The 22,961-nt window shown below is 46.8% G+C and overlaps 1 protein-coding gene across 7 annotated transcripts in view; it reads left to right on the top strand.

Moving 5' to 3' along the window:
- Positions 1-21,117, top strand: part of DCLK2 (doublecortin like kinase 2) — a 155,984-nt gene extending 134,867 nt beyond the window's left edge. For 4 of the 7 annotated variants that reach the window (XM_059175693.1, XM_059175682.1, XM_059175675.1 and 1 more), the window contains 6 exons: positions 1,922-2,055; positions 2,462-2,539; positions 7,962-8,058; positions 8,998-9,078; positions 10,229-10,345; positions 15,588-21,117. In XM_059175693.1, coding sequence (XP_059031676.1) covers positions 1,922-2,055; positions 2,462-2,539; positions 7,962-8,058; positions 8,998-9,078; positions 10,229-10,345; positions 15,588-15,815 — 735 coding nt within the window. In that variant the 3' untranslated portion in view covers positions 15,816-21,117. Of the gene's footprint in view, positions 1-1,921; positions 2,056-2,461; positions 2,540-7,961; positions 8,059-8,997; positions 9,079-10,228; positions 10,346-12,589; positions 12,671-13,227; positions 13,311-15,587 lie in introns of all 7 variants that reach the window. The other 3 variants (XR_009354092.1, XR_009354091.1, XM_059175704.1) reach the window with 2 other exon arrangements.
- Positions 21,118-22,961: the final 1,844 nt, after the last annotated feature.

The raw sequence follows: 22,961 nt of genomic DNA, 5'->3' as shown, positions 1-22,961 counted from the left end.
TTAAATGCCTCTACAGTTTGGGTATTGGTGACATGGGGGAGCCCTGATTTTGATGCTTTTTCATGATGTCTCTGTAAATCACTTCCCCTCATTAAGTATCAGACTCATGGAGAATGTTCTTAACATGCTTATCTTGAAAAAACATAATTTTCTAAATTGTTCATCTTTTAGTAAGAAATGATTTGAGTGAGGATCTGGTTCAGTTCATCATAAAATATGAGGAAAAGCAAACTAAATAGAACAAAAATATAAAAGTAGAGAATGACATTACATTAGTACAGATTAGATCTCTGTATTCTGAAATTCACCATTCTCAAGATAATTCATCTCAAGATGAGTAGACAAGGATGTTAAAGTTCATGCAGTTAAATCTAAAAACCATCTATTTAGCATGTAGCTTTCAGATTTTGATCTCATAAGGAAAGTTTGCTTATAAATAAAATTAATTTTTTCTGATTATAGAACCAATATATGTTCATTATAAGGGTTTTGGAACTAGTGAAAAGTCTGTAAAGAAGAAAGCTGAAGGAAACTGCAGTGCTACCACCTAGAAATAAATTGACTATTTTGGTGTATTATACTGAATATATAATTTTGAATATTCTTTTCTTCTGTAATATAGTGAATATTTTCCATAGGATTAGTACTTCGTTGAAATGTGCTTACTAGTGAGTGTATTTTATTATAGGAATGTACCATAATTTATGAAGTCCTTGTCTTGTTCATTGTTCATGTTCTTTCCAATTTTTGAAAACATAGATAAATTCTAGATTGGTGGCATTGTGTGTAACCTTTGGGTTCATCTCTATTCCCTTAGGGTTGGGTCTTAAAAGCAAGGGTTAGAAATAATTTTTAAGAAATTTACATGTTGCTTAAATGTTTTCTAGAAAGATTGCTTCCCATGTAAACAAAGAGCGTTCACATCTTTACCAGCATTTTTTTTTTAAGATTTTTATTTATTTGACAGACAGACCGCAAGTAGGCAGAGAGGCAGGCAGAGAGAGAGGAGGAGGAGGAGGCAGGCTCCCTGCTGAGCAGAGAGCCGGACGCGGGGCTCAATCCCAGGACCCTGGGATCATGACCCAAGCCGAAGGCAGAGGCTTAACCCACTGAGCCACCCAGGCGCCCCTTTACCAGCATTTTTAAACCGTTTGCAATATGATATTTATTTGATCTTATCAGCCAGACCTTCTGGGAAAAGGAAGGAAGGGGCTCATTCACTGAACCCTGATCCAAGCTTGGTCTCCTCACACCAACCCCAGGGGTCAGGGGCTGTTCTCATGTCTCCCAGGTGAAGAAACATGTTCAGGGAGTGGCTCATGAAGGTCACGCAACCAGGAAGCAGGTGGGGTGGTTGGTGATTTAAGTTCAGGCCGTCTGTTCCCAAAGTTTATTTTCTTTCTAAATTTATAAAATTTTTCCCTATGAAATATTTATGTTTGCCATTGACTGTCCCAAAAACAAGTCCAGATTTCATGTTCTAAGCTAAACATGGAAGTGTTTTAGTGGGCACGGTAAACAGCATTTCCGAGACTCTCAAGTACCTCACACACAGCAAACATGCAACAAAGGTCAGTTCCCGTTTCTGAGCTTAGAGGCCTCTCTGGCCATGTTGGGTAAGCAGCTTCCTGCACCCCAGCTGTTGTGTCCGCAGGCACACATACTTATTATACTCCTAGGTAAGGAGCTTTAGCGAAGATGGAAGGTACTGTCTTTCTGATTTCACACAATCGTGCAAAATTTCTAAAGAAAAAATTCAGAGTTTAAAGCATCAAAAATAAATCATGGTGTTATTATCTCAGGGATTTTTTTTTTTAAGTTGATAAATACATGTATCTGTGTTGTTTCTATCTAATTCCAAAGGCCCTTTCAGAATCGCTGAGAAAAGGAGCTACTGACTGTTGGCTGGTTTCTGTTCCAGGTGTGTGAATATCCCGACGGAACCAAGTCCTTGAAACTAGGAGATTTTGGGCTGGCCACTGTGGTAGAAGGTCCTTTATATACAGTCTGTGGCACACCGACTTATGTGGCTCCAGAAATAATTGCTGAAACTGGGTAAGACTCCTGGTAGCTTTGGTTGGTACTTTCACTTTGGTGGAAGAAGGTATGTGCTGCCACCCCAGCTGCTGTGTATTCACGGGCCTCCTGGGAAGGTGGGGGGTGGGAGAGGCTGTTACCTGCATTGTGACTGTGATCTCGGGAACTCAGGTTTGTGCTTCTGTATCCAGGAGCCAGAGGCTTGGACTTTTGTCCCGAGGCCAGTAGTCCCCAAGATTGCAGTTAGGTTGGGAGAAGAGTAGATGCCTCTGTCCAAAGGGCAGTTAATTCCTCTACGTGAAATGAGTGCTTTGACACTGAGAAATTCCTTTTTCCTAACAAAGAAGCAAGTACTCCAGTAATGTGGAGGGTCCTTGGGAGTAATGTCTTTATTTCTTCTCCTCCACCCACTTTGTTTTCCCAGCTATGGCCTGAAGGTGGACATTTGGGCAGCAGGCGTGATTACATACATACTTCTCTGTGGGTTCCCACCATTCCGGAGGTCAGTGGCTCTTTGAGTAATAATATTTGAATTGTAAACTCTCTCCCTTTGATCAGCAGGCAGCCTCATCCTGGCAATCAGGACCAGAAAGTGGTCAATAAAAATGTCAGTTAAAAATTACATAAACATACCTTTCACTTTTTATCTTAATTTACAACCTATTACTGGATATTCCTTGACCACACTTTTGATGTGAGGCCAAGGCCTTTGCATGGTGTATGGCCCTTTGAGTTTCTTATGGGCATTCTTCTGTAAAACACACCCATCGTCCAATGTCTACAATTTCCATTCTCAGTCTTTTTCAAGGATAGTAAGATTTAAAGATGCTAGTGAAGCAATCTGATCCTTCTAGGTAAACAGAACTTTTTCCAGGTCTTAATAGTTATTTCTCCTACTTCATTTGACAGCAGGTCTTTTTTTTTTTTTTTTTAAACAACTCACTTTCCCAAATGGTCAACTTAGTTCTCATAGACTCATAGAAACAGTGAATTCTTTCTTTTAAAATTAATCTCACGGTTTACATAATATTTAATGAAGTAGAATTACAAACGCTTTCAGCATAAATAGGCCTTGGAACCAACAGACCTACTCTTGGTAACCACATATCTCACCAGGTGGCAGGGCAGAGATGGCCACACAGAGGTGTCAGAGTGTGGAACAGATGGCCCAGGACACACTCAGTTCCCCAGCAGGGTGTACACGAAGGGAGTGCAGGGCTTTGACCAGAGCGCCTCTTTTGGTCTGTTCCATCTTCTTCTTTGGAGCAAATGAATGCTTTGGAAGCAGAAGTTCCAACTCATGATGCAAGTATACTTTTCTTCTGAGTTTTCTTGAGCTCTCTTTCTCTTCATTTTCATCCTCCATTTTGTTCATTTTACAACTACTGTTGAGTAGCCGCTGTGTGCCAGACACTGTTCTAAGTGTCGGGAATCATGTGGCAAACAATGCACATTCTCTGATGTCATAGTTATGGTGTGGTGTTAGGTCAGTAAGTTCAGCAGGTTGAATTCATTGCCCCTCCCCAACATTTTATTATAAAGCTTTGAAACACACAGGGAAGTTGGAAGGTGTATCCTTTTTAAATGGTCAGTTTTCAAATGAATTGAGCGGTTTTCTTTTTCGCTGACATTACAGTAGACACAACAGTGAGGACACAGAGATGTCAGTCTCTACTTCTGAGAGCCTTATGGTGTAAAGATGCCCATCACCAGAATATTGAACAAGAAGAATACACGAAACACATGAAGACCTGCTCCTTTGAGGCTGGGAAGGTTAAATGAAAGAGAGATTTGAGTGGGACCTTGTCCTTGTGGCTAGGGTTGGGTGTCTACAGGTGGGAAGACCTTAGCAGTCAGCTTTTGCTAACTAACAAACCACTCTAAAAGTTAGAGCTGTCAGTTCCGTGGACTGACTGGGCCATTCTTCCTGTCTGGGCTGGCCAGCTGGGACGTGGAAGCTCCATGTGGCAGCATTCATGTGCCTGGTAGTTGGCTCAGTGTCAGCAGGAGCCATAGATAAGATTCTGTCAAGTGTCCTTCAGCGTTCAGTGGCTTAGCCTTGGTTTCACATGATGGTGGCTTTATAGGATTCCCAAAAGCGGCCAAAGAGAAGGCAAGTTCATTTGCCCAACCATTTTCCAAGTCTCTGCTTGATTCACTTTTTTTTTTTTTTAGAGATTTTATTTACTTGGCAAAGAGAGATCACAAGTAGGCAGAGAAACAGGCGGAGTGGGGAGAGGGGGCAGCAGGCTCCCTGCTGAGCAGAGAGCCTGATTCAGGGCTCAATCCCAGGACCCTGAGATCACAGTCTGAGCCCAAAGCAGAGGCTTAACCCACTGAACCACCCAGGTGCCCCTTGACTCACTTTGCTGATTGATGTCCCATGGACCAAATGAAGTTACACTCCTGAGTCTAGAGTAAATGTGAGAGAAGATTTAACCAGGTCTGTTCATGGAGTGGAATGATTTGTGGCTATTTTACATTTACAGTTCCATTAGATTCTGGCTGGTTTGGGCACTGACCTGTTTGAGGAACTAGTCAAGTCCAGGGGGCAGTGTGTTTTGATGGCACATTATCATGGGGCCAATTATAGCAGGGGTGCCTTCCTAGGTTAACCCACCTTGGCGTCAGCTGGGAAAGGGTTATCAGGGATCAGTTTAGAGGAATGTGTGCTCACAACTCCCTCTAGTGTTTCCACGCACCAGGGCAGTCTACAAGTTTTTTTTATTTGATTTTGCTTTTTACTTTTTAACAAAAGCGACACTGAGATTGAACAGTATGTGTCACTTGTGACTGGTTGCTCAGTGGACAGCAGCTTTTTTGTGGGAACTGGAGGTAAGTCTAGCTAATCAAAGCAGTCAAGCTGGTTACAAAAGCTGCTGACTTATATTCAGAAGCTGGTCCTGCAACCATGAGGTTAGCTGCAGCCCAAGAAAGTCTGTTCTTGGGGCCCCTGACATAAAGTGATATTTGCATAACTGTACTGATAATATTGTTTTTTCTGAAATATACACTCATTCCCCAATAAGTGAATTGTATGAACATCCTTTGTGAGATAGTTTATAACATTTCAAGTAACATCATAGGACCTTTAACAATTTGCCATTGAAAAGAGAGAGTGTGCTCAGACTTATTGTTTTCAAGGTTTTTCTTACTGTACATTTTAAACATGCTGCACCTTGGTCCATGGGCTCTATTGTTTTAGGATTTAAAAGTGCCCTGAAAGCATCTCAGCCAGACTGTGGAGTATAAATGTGTTAATAAGTGCAGTGTAGATTTCATCGGAGTGACTTTTACTATGTGACTATTTCGAAGGATAAATTAGCTTTCTGTTCTTCTAGTGAGGGGTGGTCTGAAGTTCTCAAAGCACTTGCATTTCTCACTGTGGATCCTAAAAGGTGCCTTCTAATTGTCAAGACCCTGTAGGCTTGTGTTTGTTGACTCAGACTATTTTGCCAAGCACCTAGGTGACTTGCTGCAGGTACCTTTCCAACTTTTTAGCTGTATACTAACAAAATAAAAGACATCTATATTAATAAAACATAAGCTGTTTGGTATTCCAGAAAATAAAAGGGAGATGAGTAATAGGGACGGCTAAAAGGAACAGTTCTGGAGATGGGTGATTTTTAACATCTTTTTCTAACATTGTCTCCTGGGGTCCTCTAGTCTCCTAAAGATGTCTGTAAAACCTCATTGTGTTCTGTGCCTCCTTCACTCATCTGGAAGGAGACTCGAGCTGAGTTCAGTCACTAAGGAAATAACAGTAAAAAAGAAAACACATAGACACTTAGAAAGAAATAGTCTGTGGTGCCGTCATAGACAAGCACCTCCCAGGACAGCAGTGGGGATCTCTTGCCTCACCGGGCTGTCTGGCTTGACTTCTCCTCATTGTGCCTCTTGACCCAGACTTCATGGACTGACAGAGGTCAGTTCAGCTGGGCTTGGGGAGAGGTCACAGATGTTCACAAAGCTCACCGACTCTGCAGGCATGCGTGGAGATGTTTCGAGAGCAGTCCCAGGACACCGCAATAAAACAAACACCACAGTAAAGCGAGTCCAATGAATTTTCTGGATTCCCAGTGCATATAAAGGTTATGTTTACACTGTACTGTAATCTATTAAATAGTGTGCAATAGCATTATGTCTAAAAAAACGAGTCATATACCTTAATTTAAAAATGCTTTGTTTAAAAAAAAAAAAACAGGGGTACCTGGCTGGCTGGCTGGCTGGCTCAGATGGTAGAGATTACGACTCTTGATCTCAGGGGTCATGAGTTCAAGCCCCAGGCTGGGCATAGAGCCTACTTTAAAATAACAACAACAACAATAATAATATTAAAATAAAAATAATTTATTGCTAAAAAACGCTAACCATCATTTGAGCTTTAGCAGGTTGTAGTCGATGAGCACAGATCACTTAACAGAGTAATAATGAAACAGTGTGAAATATTGCGAGAGTTACCAAAATGTGACATAGAGACACAAAGTGAGCAAACGCCATTAGAAAGTGGTACGGATGGACGCACTCAACGCAGGGCTGCCATAAACCCTCATTGTGTAAAACAGAGATGATCTGCAAAGGGCAGTAAAGTGAAGCCCAGATAAAATGAGATTTGCCTATACCCTTGTTCACTGAACAGGAGTGGGAATCATCCCATCATCAGGCAGCCCCAGAATTTGTCGCTAGGCACTGCCCTGCACAATTAACTTCTACGGACACCACAGCCACTTACTCCGAGAGGGCAATTAGCATGACTGGGCTTATGTGGTGGAGACTGGGGAGGGTCCTGTGTGAGTACGCTGAGCAACACGCCTCAGGGCCCTGTTGGCTGCTCCAAAGAGAGAGGTTGCACACTTTCCAGCTGAAACTGAGCGTCCAATCCTGGATTTGGACTCTAATAGCCCAGCCTGAGTTTTCCAGTAAGGCTTGGTAATGGCCTAAAAAGCTAATGACTTTGTTTTCTCGAGGCACCTGATGAATCCATGGGGGAGGGGGCCGGGGGGCCGGGAGGTGGCTCTGGAGCTCTGTTTTCTGTGAGTTTGGGGATATCCAGCTTCCCAAAGTGTTTCCAGTAGTGTTTGCACATATCCGCGCTTCTTCCGTCGCAGGCCAGGTCCTCATTCATTCATTAGGCACTGCTGTGTGTGCAAGAGCCCCTGTGAGGACTGATGCCCGCCGGGAGGTATCTGCAAGGTCCGGCCGCCTCAGCCTGTGGCAGCCCCAGTTGCCGTTCTTGGATGGGCTCTTTTTTTCAGGTGGAGCTTCAGTGAAAGTCGAGTTCCGGTGGGGAGCTCATTATGTCGTGAATATTGTATTCAGATTCTGGACTCCTCATACCTTTTTCATCTCTCGGCTGTTGCACTGATCTTCGCTGTTTTATTGGAAAAGCACATGGGAAGGGCAAGATCTGACTCGGATTTGCTACTTTTCCACTCTGATTGCCTCGAGAGATTAAATGAGGGCAGATGCTGAAGTGTTTGGGTTTTTTTTTTTTTTTTTTTTCCTGAAATAAGAATTGAGATTATTTGTGGATTCCATTTTTTCTTGAGTCCTTCCTTTATTTGGCACAATATATACAATCTAAAATTTGCCATTTTAACCATTTTTAAATGTACAGCTTTAGTGGCATAGGTACATTCACAGTATTGTGAAACCATCACCACTGTTCGTCTCCAAAATTACTTTGTCTTCCCAAGCTGAAACTGTACTCACTGAACAGACTCCTTGGGTCTTGGGTACTCTCTCTCCCTGATACTTAGGCCTATGGAAACGTTCTTTAGCACATTGTCTGAAAGGAAAAAATGGGTCATAACAAGTGAAGTTGAGAGATTGGACTCCTCTCCCCACTCTTATTGTGACCATTTTGTTGAAAAACTGTATGACGACGACTTTGGTTTCTCTCCCATTCTTTGTCACTGACTTAGTGAGAACAATCTTCAGGAGGATCTTTTCGACCAGATCTTGGCTGGGAAGCTGGAGTTTCCAGCCCCCTACTGGGATAACATCACAGACTCAGCAAAGGTACCCATATGGGTTTGTTGCTGTGGGTTGCTTTCTGTCGACCGGCCCTCCTCTGTTGTGTGGGGCTTTTGCAGCTCTTGGGAGTGAGCTCCAGGTTTTGTCTTAAATTTTATTGTGTGTGTTTCTTCTTTAAGTTCATTTCACAGTATAGTCTCTGAAACTTTTTAAAAGATTTTTAAAAAATTAACATATAATGTATTAATTTGTTTCGGGGGTACAGGTCTGTGATTCATCAGTCTTACATAACACCCAGTGTTCATTATATCATGTGCCTCCCCAGTGACCATCCCCCGGTTACACCCATCCCGCCCCCACCACTCCCCTCCAGCAACCCTCAGTTTGTTTCCTGAGATTACAATCTCTTGTGGTTTTTCTCCCTCTCTGGTTTCATCTTGTTTCATTTTTTTCCTCTCTTCCCCTATGATCCTGTCCCTTGTTTCTTAAATTCCACATATCAGTGAGAGCACATGATAATTGTCTTGAAACTCTTAAGCAAATTCTGAACGCTGGACTGGCTGACTTCCCAGTTTGCCCCGCCACCCTCCTATGTTTCTCTAAGCCCTAAACATTCATTCTTTCATTTCTTTAAGAAATATATATTGGACAGCCATCAGAATGTGGGAACAAGACAAGCCAACTTGCCAAAAGGAACGATACTGTGGGTTTTAAATTGTGGAATGATGATAATCACCAGAACTTTTAGGAGAGAACATCTTGGTTTAATGTAGACCCAGGAGAGACCTTCTCTTTTTTTGTGCTGCTGCAGCCGTGTCTGTGTAACTGCCTGGTAGACAGCAGAGGTGTAGGTGATAATAGCTTTGATGTTGAAATGGCTGAGCAGCTGTGTTGGCTGGTTCTTTGAAGTACATGGTGCAAACTCAGATCCCTGTTTATGCTGGAATCCCCCACGTCGTCTCCTCTGTGGTCTTCTTTTTCCAGGAATTAATCAGTCAGATGCTTCAGGTAAACGTCGAAGCTCGGTGTACTGCGGGAGAAATCCTGAGCCACCCCTGGGTGTCAGTAAGTACCCACGTTCTCAGGGAAGGAACATCTGTAAGTTCTGTAACCATCGGTGTGCATGCCGAGCCCTGCCTCCAAGTCCCACGACAGATGAACGGGCTGTTTTCTCTCATGAGCAAGTAGTGTGCAGGTAGCTCTCTGCGAGAAAGCAGTTGGCATGAGGATCTCGGAGTATTTGGCCTTGGCAAGTTACTGTCCCTTTCTGGCCCTCACCTTCAACGTGTGCAAAATGAAAGAGTTGGTCGGAATGCTCTCTTCAGAGCCTTTCACCTTTTGCCTTCTGTGCTTCTGGGGTTTGAGAGATTTTAGGATTTGCCTGGGGACGAGTGTGTTTCAGACCCTGATTCCTACGTCTTTATGGCATGTGCTCACACGAGAGCCGCAGGACACCTCCTGCTGTGGGTAGGCAGGCTGAGACACAGCCCCTTCCTGCAGCTGGGTGGAGGGGGCATGATGTCAACCAGAAATCTTTTGGGGTGGGTGGTGCCTCTGGGTCTAGGGTAAATGTGATCCATGAAATGGTGCTGGTGGGAGAGTCTGCATTTTCTTTACTCCCAGAGGCTCTGAGAGAGTGTGGTTAATGTGTGCAGCCAAGGGCTTTGGACAGCTTGTTGGGGCGGGGTGGATCCCTGGGCCCCTCCGCCATCTCTGTGGTCCCTCACATCCTGACATCAGGCTTTGGCCTCTTGGATCCTGCCAAGGGACTTGGGTCTCAACCCGATTGGCTGAGATTCCACATTTCTTTATGAGCAGCTGAGACTTACAAGTGACAGAATTCTTGATTAAAATAATAAACTTTTCATTAATATTGTTGTTACAGTGGGAGGGATCTATACTAAATTCTGTGGGATTTATGCTTTGTGGGGAGAGTCTCAGAAGCCTAAAGAGTGTCCTCTTTTGTGCTCTTGGAGACTGGTGCTCTCTCCTCAGCCTACTGTAGGCTTACGGAACAGAGCAGATGGCCTGGGGTCTTTCTGAGGACAGAGGACTGCTACACAGCAGTATTTTTAGAAGGTCATGTTCCCCTAACCCTGTGGTAAAGGTGGGCCCTCTCAGGAAGAGATGGTGGGGTGGGGGTGACTACTGAGGAAAACACAACTTAGATCTGAGAGTCAGAAATCATCATATTTGATTCTTTTCTTTCCTGCAGGATGATGCCTCCCAGGAGAATAATATGCAAGCTGAAGTAACAGGTAAACTCAAACAGCACTTTAATAATGCGCTCCCCAAACAGAACAGCACCACCACCGGGGTCTCGGTTATCATGGTAAGTGGAAGGGCACCCTGTTCTGTTCTTGGAAAGCGGCAGTGTCTGGCCTGACTGCTCAGCTGACCTTGAGTCTTTAGAAGTGGATAGCCAAGGGCTTTTTCCCTTTCATGGAAGGTGGCACCTTCCATGTTCTTCTTTTCGCTTCAGGATTGGCTTGGCACATGGAGAGCCCCCATCTAGCTGACTCCTGGGCCTGGAGTCCTGGGGAGGGGTTTGTGCAGGACCAGCCAGGCCAGTCGGATGGGCCCGGGTGCCGAGGAGCCCCCGGCCTCTCCCTCCAGGCTCAGCGCCCTCCCTGGCCGCTGCTTCTGTTCTCATCCCTGTGTGGTCCGGAGAGGGGTTCCCAAGCCTGGGTGGGTTTACAGACTAAGGAGGTAACTCCCTGCCTATTCGAGGCTTCAGAAATACTCTGTGAGGTAGGAATTATTCTTTGGGACCCAGGATAAGAAACAGCTAAAGTTAAATCCCTTTAAGAAGTCAGTGTTGTGTGGCTTTTAGAAGTACAGAACAATGTAAAAAAATATTAATTTTTTCAGGGTTAGATTTTACAAGAAGTCAGTAACAATGATCCCCATATTTTTTCAGACCTTCCTTCTTTTCAAAGGTTTTTGAGGCAGTTTATCTAAATCCATAAACACAATAAATCAAAAGTGGCATTCAAGTAAGGGAAGTGACATTAAGGTACATTTAGTGAAAGGGAAAATAAAAAGAATAAAATTGAGCCAGAAGTGTTGTTAACTCGCTGAACCAAAACTGACCCCTTGCCGAGGCCGGGCCTTAAAGCCGGTTGTGAGCGTCTCCCACACTGTTGTGGTCCACTGTTGTGGGACCAGGCCCCTGTGTCAGGGGGTTGGGGGGTGAGCTCTGTTTTGCCCACACCCCTCACACGAGTGGCTTCAGACTTGGAATTTCTAAGGAGGCAGGGGCCTGAGCTGTGAGCAGCTTGGCCATCCAATCACCTTGGGTGTTAGTGGATCCCCGGGGCCAGCTGGGCACCTGACAGCCAGTGATGGGCTGTCACCGTAGTTCCAGCTTTCTAACTCGGGACAAGCCTGTCACCCTCTGGAAAGGTTGAGCTTGTTTTCTACCCGACTATAAGGAAAGCAGGGGCTTCTTCTCTGGCACATTGTAGTCTAGGAACGTTTGCTTAAGAAGATTCTGGAACCAGATAGAAGCTTGAGGGACCCTCCCCCCAGCCCCCACGCCGATGCTGTGAACAGAGAACCCTGTGGGATGTTTGGTGGTGCTTCTGGCACCTTAGCACCACTCGTGGTCTGTCATGTGGCAGTCTTCCGGACATCCTGTAACTCCCTTATTCCACCCCTGCTAGAAAGCGTGCTCCCTCCCCGCTTCCCTTCCCCAGACAGAGCCTGAGCCTGTGGGCTGGGTCTCTTGTTGTGGTGCAGGACTTTGGGGCACTCCGTGCCACCATCATGAGAAGAAGGCCTCTTGAGTTGTGGTTTTCTTAGTGTTTTAGCAGCATTCTGCTGAAAGCCTGAGAAGGTCAGAGCTGTCACAGAATTACAGCTTAAACACTTGGAAAAGGACCATCTTGACTGACTCACCAGCAGGAGAGTATTTTCAGGTGGTTCCCCTATGAGAGCGAGCACTGATGGAGGGGACGGATGGCCTGTTACGGCCTGGTTGCATGCCACTGGAGGGCAGCCTCTGTGAAATTTAGAAAGAAATGAAACATTAAAAATTGGAACCATTGACGCATAATGAAAACCCTTAAGAAGAGTGTTTTTTAGAATCAAAATTTAATGACTATGTTAATTAAGCTTCATAGTCTCCTAGAGGAAGGACTTTTACAGGACCATGTCCGGGTTTAGGGGAATTTTACCGTCATTGCCTAGGTCATCTGTGGACTCGGGGCCCACCCAGGAGTCATGGTGGAAGGCCTGTGGCCCACCAAGGCTCTGGAATGATCCAGCCCTTTGTCTTGTGGTCCAGTGTAGGCTCCATTCTGGGTCATAATATTTAGAGCCTCTAAATAGCCTCTAAATAAACCTGTATCTTGGGGGTTACAAATGATAGGTTTCTACTTGCTGATGAAAGAGATCCCTAGTCACATTTCAAACCTCTGAGCTTTAACTGGTTGTGTGAATGATCAACCCCTTCGTATATCTGTAATTCCAGTGGTGACTGTGCAAGCTGCGTGTTTACATGTATGTTCAGTTGTCATTTTGAGCATGTTGGCAGGGGCCCGTCTAACCTCATGTTCCCTACACAACTCTGCAGGTTGTTAGCTCTGAGGAACTGCTGAGTGGCATTGTCACATTCAGTACCTACAGGAGAAATCAGTAAAGCTTGTCTCTGGAGGTACCAATTCTCAACGGCCAAAAAGCCGGCCTGTGAATTTTGGGCTCGTTCCCAAAAGCAGTGGCAAGAAGGCCCCCATGGGGATGTCATGCTAATCCTCACCCAAGCGAGGACCTGGCCTGGGGCATGGTTGTGTGGGGGCAGCTTGCGATGCTTCTGTGTTGTCTTCCTCATCCTCTTCACCACTACTCTGTGTCTGTGTGTCCTGCCCTTAGGAACAGTTTTAAATGGTTTTTATGGGGAAAATGGTGAACCACCAAGGATTCTCCCCAGTATTCATAATGAGAGTAGGTGAGGCGCTAACCTGGTTTCCTACAGATTCGAATAGTCATGAAAGTGGGTATCAGTGCCATGGGGCCGAATCCTCAGGTAACTGCTGTGTAACTTCCAGTCAGAACTGTCCTGCCTGCCTTCGCTCCTAGGCCTCTCCCGGCCCGAGCGCCCCACCCCATACCCCCGCGTCTGAGGCTCCTGTGAGAAAACGATAGGGTGACAATGTCAATAACAGCAGGGGGAAAAAGTAAAGCTGATGCTCTTGTCTGCATTTTATTTGACAGTTTGATTTGACAGTTTGAGACACACTTCAGAGTTTTGCCCTTTACCCAGTTGAGACTGTGGGGAGTCCTGAAGCAGAATTCTGGTATTCCACACGCTGTGCTTGATCAGAGCCTCTCCTAACTCACAGCCCCTCTTACATCTGCATGCTTGTCTCAAGACTTTTGACACCAGCACCCGGCTCGTAGCTTCCTATGGGGTGGGTCTCCTGTACCTACCGACAGCCTTTCCAGGGAGCGTCACAGGCCCTTGGGAAACTTGAATTTAGAGTTTCACAGCTCGCCATGTTGCCTGTCATCCTAGGTGAAGAGCTGGCGAGCGGGTGGGAGGACCCCGAGAGTTCTGCTCAGTGCTGCCTCTTGTTGGGTGAACAAGCATCTTTTGGGGAACAACAGCATAGGACAAGTATTCTGCAAAGGCTTTTGTTCTCTTTCTCCAAGTCCATTTCCAAAGATGCATTTTTATCAGTAGGACAGGTGTGGAGCCTTTGGGGTCAGAGAAGAGATTTCGGTTGGATGGGGTTTTGGCTTAAGACAGGCCTTTGGGTTTGAATAGCACGTGCATTTTCTTTGACTTGTCCTTAGGATCCTTAAAAAAGGACAGTGCCTTTGTAGGGCAGCCTCTTGGTTTTTCCCAGGGGCTCATCCCAGTCTCAGGGACGGGACGAGGCCATCTTGTGGCAGAAAAGGGAATTCTAGGAAACCTCCTTCCCGCCGCTGCTGGTTAGCCTCCTTGAGAAAGGATGAATTCACATGGCGTGGTCTCCCTACTCAAGGTCAAGATGTTCCTTTCAGGGGACATTTGGGGCTGATTGGGCTTAATTAAAGATAGACAAAACTGTTTCAATCGTGTTGCTTCTGTTTGAAGTAAGTCTAGTTTCTGTCCCCGCTTCTCTCCTCCCTTCTCCTGCCTCTCCCGCCGCCTGCATTGCTTCCCTCTGACTAGGTCCAAGGCAATGGTATGTACTAACTGCACTGCAATGCTTTGTTCTGCTGCACACATACATGGTCTCTTGACAGGAAGAGAAAAGGAGAAATAACTGTGGAATTGTTTTCTTCGACGCAGGAGGGAGTTTGTGCTAGGAAAAAGAAAGGGAATGCTGCCTCTCTCCAAGTTCAGTGTTTTTTTCCCTGAGGTGCCGCCCAGCCTCCTCTCCTACAAGGAGCTTGGAAACTTGTTCCAGAGCCGTGCTAAGTGTCTGATTTGGCTTTTCCATAGTGACCTACTCTCCAGGTAATGGAAGTTGACCTTGGAAAGTACTGACTGTTAGCTTGAGCTCGGAAGGGCCCGTGGAGTGCCCTGAAGGCAGCCACGCAAGCCCGTTGTAGAAGACCCTGTGGTTTATTCCTGTGCCTTCCAGACCTTGTAGAATGCTCAAAGACTCCATATTACCTTTCCCCCCAGGGCAGTTAGATGACAGAACACCTCCTGATCCTTGGGCCTTTTAGGTAAAAGTGCCCAAGACCTGAAAGCACCTTTAGAAACCCAGTGAGGTGACAGCAGGCTGGGCTTCTCTGGAGAAGCAAGAAATGTTCAAACTGAGGCAAAGGATAACTGAAGTCTTGCCTCTCAGTCTAAGGTCAGAAAAGCAAGGTGATTCCTTCATGTTTATAGCCTTTTCTGTGCTCCTGGAGGAGTTGAGCAGATTAGAAACTTTGGGCATGGGGCACTTGGCTGGCTCAGCGTGGAGGGTATGACTCTTGATCTCAGGGTCGTGAGCTCAAGTGCCACCTTGGGCATGGAGTTTACTTAAAAAAAAAAAAAAAAAAAAGACAAAACAAAACCAACGTGGGCGTGTAACAAGATAAAACTGCCCAGGAGGAGAAAAGCAGGTCAGGTGATCATGAAAGATCTAAAATTGGGTAATGGTACACCATCACATTGCAGGCTTTTATAGATGAGGCATCCAGTTGGGTTGGAAGGGGGTTACTGATTTATATGACACGAGAGTCACTTTTCACCCTGGGAGGAAGAACTTGCCTTAGAAAAGCTTACTGTCAGGGCCTTAGCATTTGCAGAGGGTTTGCTTATTATCCTAGGATTCTTCTGGGCTCAAGATCTGGGCATGGGAAGAAGCACTCAGAACTCAGGCCAGCTCCAAGCCAGACAAGAATCGCCTCAGGCTGCCATCCAGGGCCGCCTGACGCTGAGCGGGGCGCCGAGGCCAAGCCTGGACGACTGCCCAGGGAGGGCTGTCCGCAGCCGTTGCTTTTCTCTCAGGCTTCTGTTGGAAGAGAAGTTTGATGTTATTTCTCCTCTTCTGCTCCCGAGTCCTGTGCATGCCCGCGTGTGCTCCTGTCGTGGTAGCTCTGACCCAGGCCCAGGCCGGGCTAACGTGTTGTCTCCGCTGCTTTCTCCTCAGAACACGGCTCTAGATAAGGAGGGGCAGATTTTCTGCAGCAAGCACTGTCAGGACAGCAGCCAACCTGGGATGGAGCTGACCTCTCCAGCCCCTCCCTCAGCTGAGGAGCCTCCTGTGTCCGTGCCACCAGCCCCGGCCCCTGCCCCTCCGGAATCACCCACACCCCCCTGCCCCCCTGCCGCTGCGGGCTGTGAGCGGGCCGGGACCTGGCGCCGCCACCGTGACTGAGCCCCGGGCAGACGGGCTGGAGCCCGCCACACCGCTGGAAAGCCCCTCTTCTGCCCGGGCTGCCGCGCAGTCCACTCGCTGAAGAGGCTTTCTCCGCTGCCTGTCCTCCAGAAGGTTGCTGGCACCCCCAAGGCCGCCGGGAGCCAGGAGCTCTGTGCCAGGGGCTGGCTTCTTTCATACTCTGGGCTCTGCCCTCTAGTTCCTGGAGGGTCCTATGCAGTGTTAGCCTTGGTGACAGAAATTCAGAGAGGCTCATTTGAAGTTGATGGTTTTTTGTTTTTTGGGTTTTTTTTTTTTTTGGTTCAATGGACATTTTCAGTGTCACCAAGAGAATGTGCAACTTTTATCTGGGATTTAATGCATTTTTATAGAAACACTTTGGATGAACCAAGATCTCTCCCCTATTTAAGTAAACTCGGAGTGTTCCTTTTTTTCTTACGAGAACTTAGAACTGCATTTGTCCCTTTGCGGGTGTCCTGTGAGAGGTGACACGGCTCCTTCCTCTGCTGATGGGGTTTGGAGGACTGGCTTTCTGATGGGAGAATTGAGCATCCAAGAGGACAGTCTGGTCACTGGACACTAATTCCAGACTTTGAGAAGTGCTTTCTGGTGCCTGAGGAAGCAGCCTACCATGTATAGCTTGGGGTGCTGGGCTTACCTGAGATGACACTGGATATTTATTTGTACACAGACCCCAGGGGAAAGTCATTTTGTTCCCTCAACGTGTGTGTTCTCCCGCTAACTCTTCCCCCATATGTATTAGGAAATGCTAACGAAGTTGTCCTTTGGCCTTTTTCATGAAAGGCTTGGCGCATGCAGCTTTCCCTGGGCCAAGGTGGCTGCTTCTCAGTAAGTCGGCTTCTAGAGAGCAGGCATCTGAGCAGCCACCAGAGTCTCCATCACCTGTTTGTCATCTGGAGCTGACCGGAAACAACTGAGGAAACCTGGGCCGAGGCCCAGGCAGGACTGGGGCAGGGAGGTGCTCCGCAGACATCCTCTGTTATTAACCTTCTGGAAGGCTGCTGGCAGTTTTTCCTTTTTTCCCACTACCCTGCCCTTTTTAATCATTGTACGTAATCAGTAGATTTGTTTTACCCACTCATCCCCTAAACTGGTGGGCCCTGTAGTTCATTCTAATTGTTAGACTTTTGCCTCTTACCAGTGTACCTAACCTGCAATAAACCCTTCTTGAGAAAAAACGCTGGGGGTGGGCAAAGGATTGTGTGGTGGTGTCTTGCGGGGGATGTGTGATCAGAGCACACCGCCTTGCCCCAGGATCTGGCAGATGTACCCTTGTCTGGTGAGGAGGGGAGAAGAGCACATGAAAATGCATCTTGGTCTAAGTGTATTTGGTAACAGGTGCAGAAACCCACAACAAAAGCTCAGGAATAAATAGGGATTATTAGCACACAGTGGAGGAATCCTGTGGAACCAACGGTAGGAAGGTCAGGCTCTATAGGAAATGGGGAGTCCGGGCAGCTGTTCCCGTGTCTCCTGTCACTGTCTCTGACTCAGAGGCTGTGTGGTCTCCTGTCGGCTGCTTTGGGTGCATCTCGGCTCCTGGTTTCTGTTCTCTCCTAACACCTGCTCACCTACCGCTCTGGTGTAGCCCGGTGCTGCTTCTGTCCCCAGCTTCTCGAGGCTGCCCAGCTGCAGGCCTAGAGACTATCTCCTTCAGCCCTGGATCGCTTCATTCACACTGGTGAAGGATTGAGACCATGTGCCTGTTCTCAGGTACGCGATGATTTCTCCCTGGGCTGGTGCTGGCTCATGATTCGATCCGGAGGCCAGTTATAAAACACAGATGGGCTTCCCAGGCCCACAGCTGCAGCAAGTACCAGCCTCAGGAGGAGGGCAGTTTCCCAAAAGCTGTGATGTACCGACCTAGACCCTTCTGCATGTCTCTGTCCTCACTGAGAAGTTCAAGAGCAAGCCTTTTCACAGCTTCCAGTGGAAATATTTTTGTTACTGGAAGGAAAGGCCTCATGTAAAGGAAAGAACACAGAAGTAGGGATGGAGCATGGCCTCTGGCAGTGATCAGAGTCTGAAATCCGAGCTCCTTCCAGGGACTGAAATCCAAAGGCATTTGCTAACAACTTAAGAATGTAATTGCCAAGGCAGCGGTCATGGTCGATAAGACGAAGGAGCATCTTCTGTTCTGCACATGTTCCCACCCTCTGCGTCCCCCTCACGTGGCCTGGGACTTGGGGGAGGAGGCCTGGAGACAGGAAGCGGTGTGAGCAGGTGTGACAGCTTGGCCTGGTGTTCCCTCTAGGATTCTCGTAATCCCACAGACACCTCGAGTGACGTGTGCTGGTAACGGAGCAAACCAAGCAGTGAGGTGACATGATCCAAGTCACAGGATCGGCAGGGGACAGAGTCACCAGGCAGCTTTATGTTCTTCCATCTCAGTGCTCTTTGGAGGTTCCTGTCCCCAGGGTGGGGGTGGGAAGCCAGGGGGAGGTGGCCAAGACCTGGATATAGTGGTCATCTGAGCAAGGATCCTTAATAAAGGCTCTGACTCTACAGGCAAGTTGTTCATTTACTTGTGTGCTTGGAAAACATCCATTGAGTTCTGTTCTCAGAACTCAGGTTAAATACAGGTATATAATTGCTAGGTTCCTCCACTCCTGCACGGTGAGAATAGCCTGTCCTCGTTAGGTGTTCATTCCCTTACTCCAGCCAGGGGATCTGCAGCTACAGAAACTGGCCTTTGAAGGGGTAGAAAAAGAGGAGCAGGGTGCCTGCCGGGCTCGACGTCTGGGCCATGAGTCAGGCCGGGTATCTCTTTTTTCAAAAGGCTTGCTGTAATATGGAAATACATGGAATATATGGATTGAAAACATTCGGCAAAACTCCCCCCAAATATCTTCATGGATATGACTGTGAAATGGGAATTTGAAAACAGCGAGGACAGTTCAGCACAGACCGTGTGGAAAGAGAAAAGGGTGCCGATGTATGGTGCTGTGGAGAAAGTTCTAGAACAGTGTGCTGCCTCCTGGAAACGTGGTGTCAAGTTCCCATTTTCTGGTGCCACATTGAAAAGAAATGGGTGAAATTAATTTTGTAGTATATTTTATTTAACTCAGTGTCTTTACAGTATTATTTGAACATGCAACCAATGTTAACAAAATCTTGGACATCTTTTTTTTTAATCGTTGAAATCTACTGTGCATTGGCATTTACAGCATGTCTTTGCTTGGGATGGGCACATTGTGAGTGGTCGGAGCCCACGTAGCCACGCCGGCCACTGCAGCTCTAAAGAAAAACCACGGCTCTCCATCTTTGTTGCTCTTTTTTTGTTTTGTTTGTGCCTATGGTGTGAATGACGGTGTAGAAAGAATGCTTCTCCAGCCTTTACATGGGATGGGCTGATTTAAAATGACTCAGCAGGTTAGAATGCAGATCCAGACCCACAGTGTGAAGTCAGGGTGTGAAGGGCTGCGGTTCTGCTGACTGCGTCCTGGATGCATGGCAGCTCGTGGGAAAGATCGGGGTGCAGGGAGCTGCAGCGGTCAGCGCTCAGGAGGTGCCCCCAGAGCTCCTTGCATGTTAGCGTGACCTCACACTGCGCCAGGGCAAGGATGTGTGGAGCGTGGGCCAGGGAAGCCCAGTCTTCCCATGGGTGCAGATCTGTTCGATGGCCTCGAGGTGTGTGGTGCACATGAGGCAACAATCATCTGAGGGAGGGCAGCCAGGGTATGCGGGCTTTGAAGCCCTTGGCAGCCAAGGACTAGGGGGACATGTAAAGGCACTAGGGAAACGAGAGGCACATCCTTAGATGTCTTGGCTGGTTAAAGACTTGTTCCACAGCTGAGGGTGTAGACTCACTTCTGCTTACTCTGGATGGTGGTCGGAGGTTAGTAGGTAGGAGGCACAAAGGGTCAGGTGTGTGTGTAGAGTCTGAGACTCTTATCGAATGGCAGCCCAGTGACAGAATTAGCTGCTTTCTGAAGGAGTGACAGTCTAGTCCTTGGAAGCGCTTACCTGCTAAGGCATAACCACAGTTATTCACGGAGTACTTCATCCTGTATCATTTGGGCCACACCACGTCCCTGAGAGCAAGAGGTTAATGGCCGCATTCCACCAATGAGAAAACTCAGGAGGGTCAGGAGCTCATCCCGACTTCCTGGAGCTGGGACGTGCTGCTCCTGGTTCCCAGGGAGGCTGTCCTTATACCTGTCCACTAGGTGGTCGGAGATGCTTTAGATGGGACGTCTGTGTCCTAGGTAGAGGTGGGATGCGATGCTGGAGACACCTGGTAAAATGGTAGAAAACTGGGGATTGAGGAGGTCTGAGAGGTTATGGGGGCAGCGGGGAAGGGGGTGCCGGTTTCTGTTAGACAAAGAGAGTAGTTTCTCCAGAAGGAAGCTGGTGTGTGCATCTTAGTCTTGGCCAGCAGATGTGAAGTGGGCACTTTATGATTCGAAGACGGCTGTGGGAAGGTGCTGCCCTCACTGAAGAACTGAGGGGAAGGAATGGGTGTATCTGGTACACAGCCATTTGCTTCTGCCCTGCCCTTTCCCAAACAGAACCCCCTCATTCGTCATTCGGGATGGTGTGGTTGGGAAGGTTTCAACCTGGTGGGCTAAGTTTATTGGGTTGTGAGGGTCGGGCATCTGTGCGGAGGATGAAGTTGGGTCTGGGGAATGTCTTTCAAATTGTCCAGATTCAAAGCTGCAAAGCAGCCAGTTGCTGCCTGCCAGGTATGAGGAAATAACAGCTTGCCCAGCACCCCCACCCCCAACTTTTGTTTGGCAAGGAAAAATATTCCTGAACTTGAGACAGGAATGTAATTCACTTCATGTTTCTGGCATACGACTGCCGAGGTGTCAGAATTCATAGGAACATTTGTGCACTGCCTTCTTCCCTTCTTGGAGAGCCTGGCTGTCTCCAGAAGACAGCTTGCCTAAAGGCCAGACCACGCGAAGTTTCATTAGAAAAATGTGATGTCCTTTGGTTTGAGCAATCTGCATTTTTGGTTCATAGCAGGGAAGGCTGGGAATGATGTCAGTGTCATTAGTAATAGGCTTGGGTTTTTAAATAGTGATCTTATGACTTTGGGGGACCCAAAATGTGCATCATGGACTCAACTCTTTATATATAGATTTGATTCATGGGGAAAATATAAAAGCTGTTTTGCCCACATATCTGAGAGGAAATAAAAGAGACAAAAGAAAATTTAACAAATTTTTTTGTATTTTGTTACTGATTTGCTATATTATGGTGTTTTCCTTCCATTTTATAGTGTAGGAAGTTTTTAAAATTCTCAGCTTCCTTCTGCTACAAAAATGGGAGTTGTTAGGCTGGTTCCTCTCCTAGTTGAAGTAGAAAACTCTTCTTTCAGGTGCCTGGGTGGCTCAGTGGTTTAAAGCCTCTGCCTTCAGCTCAGGTCATGATCCCAGGGTCCTGGGATCGAGACCCGCATCAGGCTCTCCGCTCAGCAGGGAGCCTGCTTCCCCCCCTCTCTTCTCTCTCTCTGCCTACTTGTGATCTCTGTCAAATAAATAAATAAAATCTTAAAAACAAAACAAAACAAAAAAACCCCTCTTCTTTCCCCAGTAGTGGGGCAGAGAGAGCCAAGGAGAAATATTTGCTGATCCACAGTTTATGCAGGTTTTGAGATTCACGTCTCGTCCTCCTTGTTTCTTGTTTGTGAACACACTTTGGCCAAATGTGATGTCACATGATGAGGTGAGGCTGGGGGGCTGGCTGCTACTATATGATCTGTAATGTACCCCAGGAACCGGCCAAGCTTCTCCACCAGTCTCAGTGGTAGGACTCTCCATCCCGTGTGCATGCAGAAGGAATCTGTGTCCTTTTGCACTGATGGAGGGCGAGCAGGGCAGTGCAGGAGAAGAACGAAACCAGGTCTATGATTTGTATGGCCAGGAGCTCTTGAAATCCTGTCCAGGAAAAAGCTATCAGGTACCTAGTGAAAATCTCTCCCCTAAAATCTACAAATGGTAGATTTGTTGTCTATCATTTTAATTCAGTTCTGTTTGCTGAAAAGGGTCTAAAGTGGAAGTGCTGTCTGGCTGAATGAGGGATTCCTGGCCATCTCCTGCAGACTTGACCCTCGCCAGCTTTGTTATCCCACTGGCCATCTGACAGTTCGGGGGGTGCACATGGCTTCGCGGTGTGTGTGTGTGTCTGTCTTTCGGCCACTGGCCCTCGGGCTCTGCTCCGCCGTTGGAGCTGAATGGAGAAGGGCAGCCTCAGGTTCCAAGCTACCTCATGTCCTACATGCAGCTTCTTAGCATTCCTGTGCAGGTCACTGTGAATCCTCTTGTCCTGTAGGCTGATCAGTAGAACTAAATGTTTCAGGGGACAAGATCATTCCTTTTATTGAATTAATGTATTAGAATATTTATTTATGGATGTCTGGTGTCCTCTGGGGAGTAAGATTCTCATCTGAGAGGGAGTCATCCATCAGCGTGTATCAGTGTGCCTGTCAAGTTTTCGTGTCCTATATGCGCTAAGCCCGTCTGCTTTCTCCCAGAGATCCAGCGTGCTGTTTCTTGAATTACAGAGCCTCGAGGACTTGATTGGTGGCATTTCAGTAAGAATCGATACTATCAGGGAGGAAAATCTGAATTCCTTGAGGTGGTGCATTTTAAAACCAGCTGTAAATTACTGTATGTAGAGGGAACACAGCCCACTTCCAACCACAGCCACTTTCTGAGCGTGCCACCCCGCTTCCCATCTGCGCGGGTCATCCAGCTTAGTCCCAAACCACCGCGGCTTTGACTCTTTTCCCCTTATTGGTTTAAATTTATTTGAAGAAATGTTTGTGTGTGTGTGTGTGTGTGGTTTTTTTAAGTAGCTAACGTTGGTTAAAATAAATCAATGTTGAATAAATCCTAACAAATATGGTAAACAGATTCTGTCCTTAAGAAGCCCTTGTGTTGACACCAGCTATATTTGTTTTATGAGTAAAGGAATACATAAGTAAATAATATGTTACTTATGTTTTGGCTAATTTTCCATAGTTGTAAGTTTTAAAACACATAAAGGCATTGGAGGCACCAATTTTCTTCTTAGGCCCAAGAGGAAGCTACTTTATTCATTTTGCTTTAAGCTTGTAAAAATGGGGTAATTCAAAGTATCAAATGCTTGGCATAGGATGTAGATATTCCTAATTCT

The sequence above is a fragment of the Mustela lutreola genome, chromosome 1 (genome assembly GCF_030435805.1).
Source record: "Mustela lutreola isolate mMusLut2 chromosome 1, mMusLut2.pri, whole genome shotgun sequence".
Lineage (NCBI taxonomy): Eukaryota > Metazoa > Chordata > Mammalia > Carnivora > Mustelidae > Mustela > Mustela lutreola.
Note: the sequence above shows the minus strand (reverse complement) of the source record. Positions and strands in the feature narration are given on the sequence as shown.